This window comes from Cricetulus griseus, chromosome 6 (genome assembly GCF_003668045.3).
Source record: "Cricetulus griseus strain 17A/GY chromosome 6, alternate assembly CriGri-PICRH-1.0, whole genome shotgun sequence".
Lineage (NCBI taxonomy): Eukaryota > Metazoa > Chordata > Mammalia > Rodentia > Cricetidae > Cricetulus > Cricetulus griseus.
The window spans coordinates 68,761,516-68,776,338 of NC_048599.1; the positions used below are offsets into that span (position 1 = coordinate 68,761,516).

The following is a 14,823-nucleotide window of genomic DNA, read 5'->3' on the forward strand; positions in this document are numbered from 1 at the left end:
CAGATTAGTGCCTGTCCCAATTGTCATCAGAGAAGCATGATCCAGCTGCTGATGTAGGCATATGCAGAAACGCACAGCCAAACATTAGGTGGAGTTCAGGAATTCAGCACTTTATTTCTTTAAAAGAAAGTAAAAATTAAAAATCTGCAGAAAAAAATTTTTAGGAAGAAATCTTAAAGTGAAGCCAGGCCATATTGTTTCCAAATTCAGATGGTAACTTTCTATTAAAAATCTTGCACAGATTGGAAATGACTAATCAACATTAGGAAAATGTAATTGGGAGATCTGCCCTCATGCTGTTCATGGCTAAAAATTTCTTCATGTCCAATTTTAGCAGTGGTGTTCCAATGTGAATTGTTTAATGATTAGAACTGCTATATTGAAAAGAAATCAATTTATAAGTCTCCTAGTCTCTGTTGATGATGTCAGGTACACTGGTCTCTATCACTTTCCATCTTCAGTGAGGAGCATTACCAAAGTCTTAAAAGACATCCAAACATAGGAAGCATGCAAATAGAGGGCTTAGTATAGTCCAGAGAGATGAAAGTTAGTATGAGTAGGAGATTAAATGAAATCATTTGTGATTATTAGCTTTATCCATCCATGGTTCTTTGGTTTTAATGTTTCAATTTTCAGTACTATTTTTAAATTCAAAAAAATCAACCTTAAAGTTATAACCTGGGAGTACTTTTGTCTTCATCAGAGTCTGATAATAGTAAGCAGAATTTATACTCAGCAATATGCAAAACAATTGTTTGTTCTTGGAATATGTTCAGCCAGCTTAGCTTCATAAACACTATGAGCAAGTATGATGGTAGAGACATATGGAGCAAAGTTCATTCTTCAACCCAAGTCCATAAGCCAGATGGCAGTGGCACCCGCCATTAATCCCAGGACTGGAGAGGCAGAGACAGGTGGATTTCTGAATTTGAGGGCAGCCTGGTCTACAGAAAGAGTGCCAGGACAGCCAGAGCTACACAGAGAAACCCTATCCCCACCCCCCAAAAATAAATTAAAGCAAAAATCAAATCAAATCATTTGCGTTTCAGCAATACCATATAATTTTGACAGGGACCATTATGGGATGACAGATTTAATATTAACATGGCACTCAACCAGCTTCCTTCTGGACCTCTGTCTCCTCATAAATTGAAGGATTAGAATATTCAGTTGTATCACTTTTGCTTTTTCTTTCCTATATCTAAATCAGATCTGCAGCTGTGATTCAGTTGTTAATTCACTGTGGAGGGAATAGTTAAATCAGGATTTTTTTTTAAATTTTAGATGACTATGGAGTAAAACATTATTTAATTGTATTACATCAAAACAGTTAACCTAAAGTATAAATACTTTTTTCATTTTAAATATTAAGATTGCCAACTGACAAATATAGCATGTTACAGAATTAAACATTACAATGAACTATAAATTATTAATGTTCTCAAAGAGTTTTCTTTTTTAATGAATCAATTTAATTGTTAACTAGCCGTTTGATTGTCTGGGAAGTTTACTACTTTTGCTGAGCTCTTAAAGAGTCCAACATTTTGGCAGCTGTTTCTTGGCTGATGCATACTAGTTGGTATCACTTGATTCTATATGCTGACCCTCGCATCCTTAGTTCTTTTGTTCACATCATATCAATAAGCACACGTTAATGTTCTATTGTTGTGTACATACTAAGTGGGAAGTAGTTTATTTCTTCTTTAAACCATTTTTATTTGAATTCTGAGAAGACACTGTCTTCCATCCTCTCCACATACCCCCTCATCTTGAAGTGTGCAGGTGCCTGCATGACATGTGCACTTCATGCCCCAGTGACTTTTCCAGAGTCCTTTTGTTCTGCTTATATGTACGCACCCAAACCCAAAGTCATGTCTGCAGAGGAACAGAGACACCACAAGAATTACTGGGATTCCATAACTGAGTGTTCATCCTTTCAATCCATCACCCAGAAACCATCACCCAGAAACCTGCTCTCGTTTTATACTAGTCAAGTCACAACTTGTCCATCTTTTCTTTTTCCTCAATCCAATTTCAAAGAAGTATCTCTTCTTAAATACAGTTTCCCTGCTGCTTAACCAGTGTTTTCTGTTTATTTTTACTAAAAGATGTGGTGCTTCTTTACAATACAATGGTTTTGGTGGTCTCCGAAAGATAGGAAATACAACTTTTTCCCTGTGCTGAAAAAAACTCACAAGGAACATATATTCTAAAAAACATTTAAGTGGAACCAGTATTTATCCCTAGTGCATGAATGGACTTTGGGAACCCATTCTCTATGGAGGGATATTCTCTTAGCCTAGATACACAGGGGAGCACCTAGGTGGTGACCCAAATAATTTGTCAGACTTTGATGATCCCTAACGGGAGGCCTCACCCTTCCTGGGGAGTAGATGAGGGGTGTGGGATGAGGAGTTGGTGGGGGGCATGGAAGGACTAGGGAGAGGGAACTGGGATTGGTATGTAAAATAAGATTATTTAAAACAAAATCTGCCTAAAAAGAGAAGGAAGTGTACAGGAGATAAGTAAACACACCTCAAAACTCACCCTGGCTCAGAGTGGGAAAGAGGAAGAAGAGTTAGAGACTGAGAGTTGAGGATGGAGAGAAAAGGAGAAGTAGGAAACCTAGAGGAAAGACATTTTCCCTAGTACCTAATTGATCCCATTGAGGAGGGTTGGTAATATGGACAATGCCACATCTGCTATGACTTGTGTTATGCCATTCGTGTTTTCATTTGTTTTCTTCTTCTGTATTTCCCTCTCCTTTTACTTTGTTTAGAAAAAAACACGGGAAGACTTGTATCTGGTCATCATAGTTGTTGCAGTCATCTTAAGTTGTTATGTCTTGCCTGCATTTTCCTTTCCTAAAAATACTGTGTATTTTCACTCATTCATTTTCCTTCCCTGAGTTTTCATTAGAGCAGGCAGGATAACTCTTATGCTTGGTAAACTGAAAAGTTACTTCTGTTTCTTCTCAGGGGAAATTCCTCAAGTTCAGAGAACTAAAATGGTATGGTCAGGGCTATGCAGTTAATAAATGAATTAACCAGAACCGATTCAGTATCAATAGTAAATTTGATTTTTTTAAGTAAGTTACAGGAGGTAACATGAGATAACATTTGTGACATGTTTCTACAGGAAGCTTTTAGAAAGGGTCTTTGAAACATTCATATTGATTTGTTTTGTAAATTTCTAAGGAAGGGGTGCCTCCATTTCCTACTTTACTATCAACTTGTAATATGAAAACTGTGCCCTAATGTCATATTAACTCTCCAAGAGAATGAAAACCTTACAAGGCAGATTATAATTTTAAAAGTGATGATTCAGATCACCTATTCACCCAGAACATGCGATGGTGTTCACTTCCTGTTTCATAAATACCATTTATTGCCCACTTTTTGCTTGCTGTTGCATTTATCTAAATAATTTTCTTCTCATAAAGAAATTTTCTTGCTTGATAGTATATCTCCAAGAACATAATCATGATATATTAAAAAATCATATAAATTGTAATCATCATCTCAACTATTCTAGAATAAATAAGGAGACTTTCCCTTTTTAAAAACTTGTTAGGATTTATTTGTCTTGGGAAAAGTTAATCATTTGAAAATTGTGTATTTAAATCTAGTGTGCTGGCAATATTTGATGTTGATACAATATAAGCTTTGCCTGGGGAAAGTTCTTTGTTTAGATTATGCTGAACTCATGATTTTAAAACACAGGTGAGGATGGATATAAGATTTGTAAATTAGAAGTTTTTGCCTATTTGCTAAGTGCATGAATGTATACACTGGGAAATAAAGTCCTTTGATTATGAGATTTGCATATGTATTTCTTCTTTAAAATACTAATTTGTTTATATGTCATTTGCATTTGTATTTTGTTTGCATGTATGTTTGTGTATAGTGCACATGTATGATGCCTGCAGAGGCCAAAAGAGAGCTTTGGATTCATTGAAACTGGAGTTACTGATGATTGTGAGCTTCCAAGTGGGTGCTGGGAATTGAAACAGGATCCACTTGAAGAGCAACCAGTGCTCTGGACCACTGAGCCATCTCTGCAGCACCTCTAAACATGAATTTCTTAAAATGTCAAATTACTGTTGAAAGTGGTATAAAAAATATAGCCATTCTTTTTGTACCAATGCTGATAGAAATATAAGGTTAGGTTCTGAAATTTTTTTGTGCTGGGGTTAGGCAAATGGCTACTATAAGAAGAACTTATCACATGTGTATGAGAAACTGAGTTAGAAGCCCCAGAATCCATGTAAAGCCAGGCACATGTAATTCTCCCATGTGCATATACATGCACACAGACATGTCATACAGAAACATATATGCTATACACATCACGTAAAAATACACAAGTAAAAATTTTACGTTCGTGCTGTTTGTACATATTTTTACTATGTTTAATTCACTTTCTGTTTTATGGCCATCCTCTTTCTACTTTAGTAAGAAGATTTCCTCTAGATTAAGTAGGCTTTAATGTTCATGGAGCATATTTTAGTCCATTTCAGGAATTTCCCCTCTTGTGTACTAACATGTGTTTTAACCTTGGTTAATAATCTTTGGCTATTTTTCACTGTATCCAGCATTACTACACTGTCTTTATATTACCAGTGACTTTATTGAAATAGCCCATTGGATGAAACACATGACTTTGGGAGGATGTTCAGAGACTTCCCTAACTACCAAATCATTCTTTTTTTGTGTTTTTAATTCTTTTTTATTAGTTCAAATTAGGAACAAGCTTGTTTCACATGTCAATCCCTTCTCCTTCTCCCTCCCCTCACCCCCCCCTTCTCCCACCCCGACCTACCCCCCACCCCATCCACCCTCCACTCCCCAGTCAGGGTAGGGCCCTCAATGGGGGCCCCGCAGAGTCTACCACATCATTCTGGGCTGGGCCTAGGCGCTTCCCCATGTGTCCAGGGCCAGAGTGTATCCCTACACGTGGGGTGGGTTCTCAAAGGCCCTTCTTGCACCAGGGAAAAGTACTAATCCACTACTAGGGGCCCCCTGGAGTACAGCGGCCTCCTCATTGACATCCATGTTCAGGGGTCTGGATCAATCCTGTGAATACCATATTATCGGGAGCCATTATAGGTCCGAGGAGAGATCTGACACTAGGGAGATTTCCAGAGACCTACAAGGATGACACGAACTGACAATCTAGGCAGTGGTGGAGAGGATAACCTAAACGCCCTTCCCCTAAAATGCGATTGATAACTACTTTTTATGCCACCCTAGAGCCCTCACCCAGTGGCTGATGGAAGCAGAGGCAGACATCCACAGATATACACTGAACTGAACTCTGGAACTTAGTTGAAGAGAGGGAGGAATGAAGATTGAAGGGGTCGGTATCAGGCTGGTAAAACCCACAGAAACAGCTGCCTGAACAAGGGGGAACACATCAACCCCAGATGCTGTCTGGGAGGCCAGTACCAAATCATTCTTAACCAATTAATTTGTACACTGTTTCTTATGGTCCAGATCTGGTGTCTTGCTCAACTGTAATTTTAGAATTCTCTTTACAATGTGACCAAGTAAGATAACTAATAAGATTGAGATCTAATTCCTACATTGTATGTCTGGAAAGATATTCTAGTGTTTGGCAGAATTATTGGCAGATCTTACAATCTCCAAGGAGTCATGCTTTAGATGAGAAATAATATTCAATTAGGCAGTACTGAATGGCATATTCTTTTAAATCTTTCCTAAAAATTATTTCTTGAGATTGTAATATAATTAAATCATCCCCTCCTCCTTTTCCTCCATCAAACACTGCATTATACCCCTCTCTGCTCTCTTTCAAATTCATGGCTTCCTTTTTTCATTAATTATCATTACATACATCTTTATATGCATGACTATAACCTGCTCAGTCTGTATAGTTTATTATATGTGTTTTATTTTAATTGCTTTTGAACACTGGAGACATTTAAAGGTATTAGAATTGTGTTACTGTAGTGGGTTTTCCACAGACAAATACATAATTTAATGACAAGCTTAGCATTTCCCTCAGATGTTTAAACATAAGAAGCCTTTGACTTTTTCTCTTTGTATTTGTTAATTTTTCACTTTTCAGATTATATTTTATTTGTTCTGTGACTGTTTTTGGAAATACCCATTCTCATTCCCATCTTCATGAATATATCCATATTTCATTGCAAGTATTTAATGAAATCAGTATGATGTGGGCCACACCAATTTTAAGCCATCTCCAATAATGAGACTTTATTAGAAATATTACTAGTTTTCAGCTGGCTATAAACCACCAAAGCTGCATCACAGTGCTATGGCCAATTTGACCTCATGCTGAAATATTAATATGTTTTGGTTTTTCAGTGGATTTTACTGATATTCTGGTGAGGCTTTCTTTTTTTAAACACAGCCAAGTCTTGTTTCTGAAAATTTGAATTTAGGGCAAACAATACTACTTTTATGTTGGTTCCTATCTCTAAAATTGTCTGCTTCTACAAATTAAAGGAGGTGAAAACAATGTTATGTTCATACTAAAGGGTAACTTTCTTTTTCTGTATTGATAAGGTCTTTCTAGATATGACATTTGGTTCAGGAGGACACACGAAAGCCATTCTTCAGAAAGAACCAGATATTACTATCTATGCCTTAGACCGAGACCCAACAGCTTATGCAATAGCTGAGAAGCTTTCAGAAGTGTATCCGTAAGTAATTTTCTATTTAATTTTGATGCTGAGTTTTACCAAGTTTGGGTTATCTTCTTGGAATTTGTTTCGCCTTGAATGTTGTATTTTTTTTTCCTTACTGGCTATTTCACTTTTCACACCCATCCCTGCGAGAGAAAGAATTAATGTAAGTAACGTTTACAATGCCACATAAAGTAATGATATCAATGCACCTATAGTTTCCAAATCTGTAGAAATAAAATTAAAAAAATGACTCTTGTATACAAGATTGAATATATATTGAAAATTTCCACAAACAGTATTTTGACAACATATTGTCAGGAAATCAATCACTCTTGTTAGGTGTATTTAGTGATGTCTTCCTCTAGTATGTACTGCTTACCAGGCAGAGGCACATTGATCTCAGTCTTGAGACTCGGAGCATAAGCCCTGTCTGGGCAAGATATCAAGACATCTTCTCAAAATATTTCACAATGGAATACAATACAAAAATTCAGTAGTTACTTTCTATAAAGTTAGCTGAATAAAGAATATGAGATTCACAGAGTCTCTATATCTCACAATAACGCAGCTGCTTTCTCTGAATTTCCTGAGATTCACATACAAACAGTGATTTGTCCTTTTGCTGGAACTAAGTGTGCTCTCACTCTGCCACTTTTAAAATAAGTAAGTAGAATCCCAGATATAGTTCAGTAGGAAAGTGTGCATGCCTCCAAGCCTGACTACCTGAGTTTAGTCCATGAATCTCACATGGTGGAAAGGTAGAGCCAACTTCTACAAGTTGTCCAGTGATCTCTGCTCTCCCCATGCAAGCCATAGAATGCACACTCACATGTGGGTACACACACCATGTTAAATATTGTTTTAATGAACACTCATTGAAGAACATTGTGAGTCACATAGTAAAACCTATGTCACATGGTATTTATAGTACTTTAGTCTAGAAGAGAAAATGTCATGGAACTTAGCTATTTCCAGGTTTAAGGACTATTTTCAGGAGTGGAGATTTTTATTCTCTCACACTCAGCACCTGGAATCAGGAAAACAGATGGGATTTGAGAGGAATTTGACTTTATATGAACTCATTATTACTTACCACTATCTAACAATGAAACAACACAGTATGGCCATGGGAAGGTTTATCCAGAATCTAAGAATAGAAACATTCTGCATTCATGTGGGGTGTATTTCCCACTATTTCAGCTGATTTTGCAGATCTAACAAGCAAGATTCATGCTCGCAATGAAATTCTCAGTAATGTCAATTTCTCTGAAATTCCATTACTTTCAGAAAGACTTGATCTAATTTTCTCTTTTCTTCTAGAAATAATAAGAAAATGTGGTTTAACAAAATGGGGTTATTTTTTTTATTTCTAAGACTTTCTCCTACCCAAAGTGTAACATAGATGTGTTTATTTTAAGTAGAATTTATTTTTACCAAGTGTAATATTTTTTCACTCTGTAGATGTGGAAGCTACTAATGTTGGGCATATAAAAGTTTAAAAGAAATAATAATCATCTAGCTGTTTTATTAAAAATATTCCACTTAAATAAATTAATATAAGAGAAATAATTTTTATTTACTTTTATTTGTTTTTTCTTTTGTGCATGTGTGTGCTGCACCACACATGTAGAGGTCAGAGGACAACTTGTGGGAGTTAGTTTTCTCTTTCTACAATGTGAGTCCATAGTCTCAAACTCACGTACTATGGTTTGATGGCACTGAGCCATCTTGCTGGCCCCAGGAAGCAATCTAAATATAAAACATGTCTTAGCAATGATCAAATGCAATTATTTTCTGTTTAGACAAGTATTACTTAAAGCAATATACATGAATTTTACTTTTATATTTATAATTTAAAAAGGCCTGACAAAAGTAAGAAACTTAAAAAATATTCATTCATTCTTTTTGTTATAGTTATTTAACTGATAGTTAAAATCCCAAAATATAAGCCAAATATGGCTCAGCGGTCAGATGCATGTGCTGGTCTTTCTAAGGGTCTGTTTTCACTTCCCAGAACCCATGCAGGTCAGCTCATAACCACCTGTAACACAAGCTCCTGAGGATCCAACGTCTTTTGTATTCTACTGACAGCTGTACTCGAACATGTACCTTATTCTCACCCCTACATACATTCACATACATACATATGCACATAGTTAGAAATAAAAAAACAAACAGCTGGAACAGTCCTATGCTGGTTTCCTAGAAATCAGTCTGAGGTACATGAGCTCCCCCTTCTTCAGGTCAGCTGTTTCTGTGGATTTCTCCAGTCTATTCTTGACCACTTTGCTCATTACTCCTCCCTCTCTGCAACTGGATTCCAGAGTTCAGCTCAGTGTTTAGCTGTTTATGTCTGCTTCTGCTTCCATCAGCTACTGGATGAAGGCTCGAGGGTGTCGTCAGTTTTGAAGTCTGGTTAATCTATGGGGCCTCTGGTAGTGGATCAGTATTTATTCCTAGTACACGAATGGACTTTGGGAGCCCAGTCCACATAGAGGGATGCTCTCTCAGCCTAGACACATGGGGGAGGGTCTAGGCCCTATTCCAAATGATATGGCAGACTTTAAAGATCCCTCATGGAAGACCTCACCCTCCCTGGGGAGCAGAAAGTCCATGGGATAAGGGATTGGTGGGGGGCAGGGGAGGAGAGAAGGGAGAGGGAACTGGGATTGACATGTAAAGCAAGGTTGTTTCTAATTTTAATAAAATAATTACTTAAAAAAGCCCAACAGCTGATATGATAAAATAGCTAGCTGTAATTTAAAAATCCGTGTAAATTTAAATACCTCATATAGGAAGTGATATAAAAACTCCATTCACAACAGGCACTAAAAGTAAATAAATTAATTAATAACAAGTTTTTCTTTCTGATAAAGTATAACTTTTTTTTTTTTTTTTTTTTTTTTTTTTTTTTTTTTTTTTTTTGGTTTTTTGAGACAGGGTTTCTCTGTGGCTTTGGAGGCTGTCCTGGAACTAGCTCTTGTAGACCAGGCTGGTCTCGAACTCACAGAGATCCGCCTGCCTCTGCCTCCTGAGTGCTGGGATTAAAGGCGTGCGCCACCACCGCCCGGCTGATAAAGTATAACTTTATTAAATGCAGTACAAGATTTGAACAAAAGGAAACATTTGTTTGGGGGTGGAAGAAATTACTTTTTTTGAAAACCTCTTTTTTTTTTTCCTACTGGAAAAAAAATTATCAATGTAATCCACCTCCAGAAAGCATCTTAATTTTATCTTAACTGATATTTTGTTTTTTTTTTATTTGAGTGATGTGATGTTTCATTTATAGTGGATAGAAAGGACATCTTTTTGAATAAAAACCAGAGGAAGCTTGTATTGCCAGATGTCATATGATGCTGTAAAAAGATTGTAATGAATCAGTACGGTATCATCTTGAGACTAGACCCAGTTAGTTGCAAAGAGATTCCAGTAAATAAAACCATTTAAAGAAAGACAAAATATTTATACTTATTTATAAAGTTATCACTTATTATTATTAATAAGTAGGACTGATAATGCCATTCAGCTTTACATAAAAAAATGAAACTTCATTTTTATATTACATAAAAAGAGGAAGATATGTGAGAAAAATGGTAAGAAAGTTCCTAAAAGAAAACTGACGCAAAACATAGGCTTGAGGAATTTGCCTAATCAAAGTCACAGACCTATAACTCATAATTTAGAAATCATATTCTATAAAATGAAAATCCTGCTTATTAAATGATATACTAATTTTAAACAGTAAATTTAAGAACAAAATATGATCAATATAAAAGGATTAATGCATTAATACAGAATGAGTTTTTAAAGATTGATAAGAAGACCACAAATCCAATTGTCAAAGTGGACATTAAAGTTCTCGTTAGATTTCATCACTGAAGACTTTGAAAAGATGTTTCAAGTTAGTAGTGGTAATGAAGCTAATGCAGTTGTAATGATACACTATAGAGGGTGGAATTATAATGAAACATTATGGAGTATAATTTAGCTAGTGAAGATATAGGGAACATACACAATCATTTTTTTGTTTTGTTTTGTTTTGTTTTTTATATATTTGAATTACAAACAAAATTGAATTACACGACGATCCCAGTTCCCTTCTCCCTCCCTTCCTCCTCTAACACCCCCCAACTAAAATCTACCTATCATATATCCTTTCTTCTAATCTACACCTGACTCAGAATTTCTGCTTCCTTATGACCTCTGCATCCTTCCTTTTCTTCCCTTCTCATTTTAAAAGATATTTATAATATCCTTATAAATGTACGCTTTTTTATAATGCAGGTTGTCTAAATAAAAGAGGCAGCACCTAACAAGACACCTCCTTAGGCTTAAACATTGTATACATTGTCTGCATAGATACTTATTGAGGACTTGAAGGCAGGAGTCTTTGAGAAGGGAACAACAGTTAAAAGAATCTATACTTTATGACCATATCTTTGCATATTCATGTAAATCATAATATATAGTATATATTAAACGTATATGCACACACATATATACACCTTATTGTATCTATATGTATAAAATGTTCACAATAAAAAATTTGAATGGAAGTCATTTTGGGGAATACTGGATGTTTAATGTAATATTATCTTCTTGAAACAAGGAACCAATATTTGTGTTAGAGAACACAATGTAATAGTAAGAACATGTTTTGAGAAAATAGATAATTATTTTTCTTCATGTATTTATGTTGCTGTCATTTTAAAACACTTTACACTTCTGAAAATTTTCCTATTATTTACCCTGTCAAAACAAAGTTAGAAACCAGCATTTTCTCTGAAAACTGAACAATTCTGGCAAATGCTGACTTCTCTGTTAACCAATTTTAGCTCTTTCAGAAAAGATGACATGTTAGATTACCTGCTGTTTGAAGAGTGGACCTTTCCCCACTGCCTCTGAAGACTATGCTGAGGAAACACATTTAAATTGGAGCAGCAGGGCACTAAGTTTAGTCTTAGCTTACTGGAAGCTGGATGTTGAAGGCAATTTAAACACATGTAGGATTCTTTCTAATGAACTGAGGAACAATATGCATTCCATACAGTAAGTTCAGAAAATATAGAAATGTTGAAGAGGGAAACAAAAATTATGCTGATTTTATTATTGAATTTTTTTAAAGCAGATTTTTAAAAGCTAAGCAGTTTTTGTTATCAGTAATTTAAAAAGTATCCTCTATAGCGATATAATTGGAGAATTTATCTATATGGTGCAATATATTCATAATTATGTGTGTGTCATCCTTACATTAGATGCTTAACATTTACCTTATCTTCTTGTTAAACTACTATGTCTCAAATTTTGTCAGATTTGCATATGAAGTCAAAAAAGGGAAAAGTCTGTAATTCATAGTTTCAGGTTGCTTCTTATGCACTTTAAACCAAATGACAGTAACTAGAAGTAATCTAGTTATATTCTCTGTCAAAACCAAAGCAGGTGAGTCTGGTTCTTCAGAGCAGCTCAGGTCATGGTCTCCAGGAAGCAGAAAAAGAGAATACAGGCACTATCTAAAAAAACCCCATTCTTGTTTATTCTGTCTGTTTCCTAGGCTATAGTATGGTACTTACTACATTCAGGGCAGGTTCTCTATCATTAATTAATTCACTGTACCCAGAGATGTGCTTCACTAACTTAGATGATTCTCAGTACCATTAAGTTGATAAGATTAGCTATTTACATGGTAATACCTGCTAGACAATGGTAATTCCTAGTCTCCCATCTGTTCTGGATACTGTTCAATTATTCTCCATTAACTTATTCAGCATGCACAGTTTTGATAAAATGCAAATATTATTAAAAAGTGTTCCCTGATTTAAATACTCTGGTGCCTTTCCATTGGTCTTAAGTACAAAATCTTGAACAAGGTCATATGCCATCTACTCTAGCTTAACTCTTTAATGTGTCTCTTGTATCTGTCCTGATGACTTGTTCTATAGTTCCTCTCAATGTGCTATCCTCTTCACATTTAAGGATCTTTGAATATTCTGTTCTCACTACTTACAAACATCCTCTCCTGTTCTAACATTTCTACTTCCTTTTCCAAGATAGCATTCATCTGGTCATGGCTGGAGTTAATTTCCTCTGGAAATCATCATAGATGTTCTAGACTAGAATAATACTGATACCATGTTACCTTGTTCTTATTAACTGTCATGATCCCAACCATAATTAAATATTCATGAAATTATCTGATTCCTATCTATTTTGCCTTACATTGTAAGCTTAGTGATGATGTAAGCTACATGCCTTAATTTCTTTATAGTTCTCAGAACTTAGAAATTTCATGAAAACCAGTTACATGCTTATGACATAAACATTTTCATCAAACCTTAGGAATTTTAAACCAAAGATCAGTGTCTTACTTTCACAAAAAATAACTTCATCCTGTAATGTTGCTATCCCATGGGCAAAGGTTATATTTACAACATCTTTTTTTAGCTGTCTTTGTGAAAAGGTAATAGACTACCTACCAACTGTAGTTCAAAGATATCATGTCATATAGTTGTATGGGCAAGATCATGTGGAGATTCTTCAAGGAGTTGGGGGAGGGGAAACATGATCAAAACACATTGTGTAAAAAACTTTTAGATCAAAACTATTCATAAATCAAAAAATGTACATTTTGAACAAATACATAGAATATAGCCAAATATGTCAATGATTTTAAGAAAGTTGTTTTGTTAGTAATTTAATTTCATATAACACTTAATATTCCTATTCCCTTCATTCTGTTTCATAAAATGCTGATTATGACCCATGAAAACCATTTCACAACTTCTTAAAAAGATATACTTAGTGGTTTCCTAGGCCTGACTATCTCGGGATTTATAACTGGCAGGTATTGTATTCGTTTCTTTTGTCTCACTGTGACTAAATATATGCCAGAAACAACAAGAAGATTCATGTCAACTCATGATTTTGGAATATTTAATCGTTGGTATAGTGGCTAAGCACTTGGCATCAGAATTTAGTTCCAATGACACACCAGGAAGCAGAAAGGGATGCCAGAACTAGAAATTTAGCTAATTCCTTCAAAAGCTTGTTCATGGTGATCTACTTTTGCCAACTTGGACTACCTCTTGAAGGAGATAAGCTTCCCACTACAGCACTACCAGATGAAGCATATATATTCAACACATGAGTTTGGAAGGGATATTTTAGTCTATAACAGGTACCATTGTTATCTCTATTTTAAGATGAGAAAACTTTGAAACAGAAAGGTTAAGTAATTGCCTCATTTTTTTTCTCATTAGTATATGGTAGAACTAGGAATGTAAAGAAATCATAGTCTTAAGCCAGGCGGTGGTGTCTCACGCCTTTAATCCCATCACTAGGGAGGCAGAGGCAGTCAGATTTTTGTGAGTTCAAGGCCAACCTGATCTACAAAGCTACACAGAGAAACCCTGTCTCAAAAACAAACAAACAAACAAAAAACCAAAACAAAACGAAAAAAGATTCTACAGTCTTGCCCCAGAGTTATACATGAAGGAAGAAAGATACGGATATTAAATTTGGGAAGATTTGAGATACATGGGCCAAATTTTTATTGCTACACACAGAAGGAAGAACAGGGTGTAAATAAGTGATATGGACTCCTTGGGCTCATATACCAATAAACAAATGTATGTTTCCAAGAGGAAGAACATGAAGTGGAAATTATGGGTAAAATTACTGAAATCTTGTCTGCCTTTCAATACTATAGGTTTTCAATTAGCCACTAACAAACCATTCTGTGTTACTTGGTTATGTAGTAGGGTTGGACTACTTTCTTTATACTTGCCAAGGCACATGACTAACAATTCTTGAGGGATTAGATAAAATATTATTGTATCATAATATTAAATTCCATTCCAGGCATTTTCTAGATTTTTGACAGTGTGACATGATGTCCTTATTCACAAAGTTCAACTAAGAACTTCAAGATTGTTCAACTAAGAACAATCAAGGGGTGTATGTGTGTGTGTGTGTGTGTGTGTGTGTGTGTGTGTGTGTGTGAGAGAGAGAGAGAGAGAGAGAGAGAGAGAGAGAGAGAGAGAGAGAAAGTTTTTAAATTAGTTTTAGGATTTTGAGTAGGGATGCTATGATAGCTACTTTGGTATAAATTTGTCAAAACATTTAGAATTCCATTAAAAATGGGAAGCTTGAGA

General features: G+C 35.4%; 1 protein-coding gene across 5 annotated transcripts in view; it reads left to right on the forward strand.

The window, feature by feature from the left end:
* The window catches only part of Mettl15 (methyltransferase like 15), a 152,519-nt gene that overhangs the window by 62,244 nt on the left and 75,452 nt on the right, over positions 1-14,823 (forward strand). For all 5 annotated transcript variants that reach the window (XM_027422300.2, XM_027422301.2, XM_035446194.1 and 2 more), the window contains exon 4: positions 6,552-6,688. In XM_027422300.2, the coding sequence (XP_027278101.1) occupies positions 6,552-6,688 (137 nt within the window). The remainder of the gene's footprint in view (positions 1-6,551; positions 6,689-14,823) is intronic.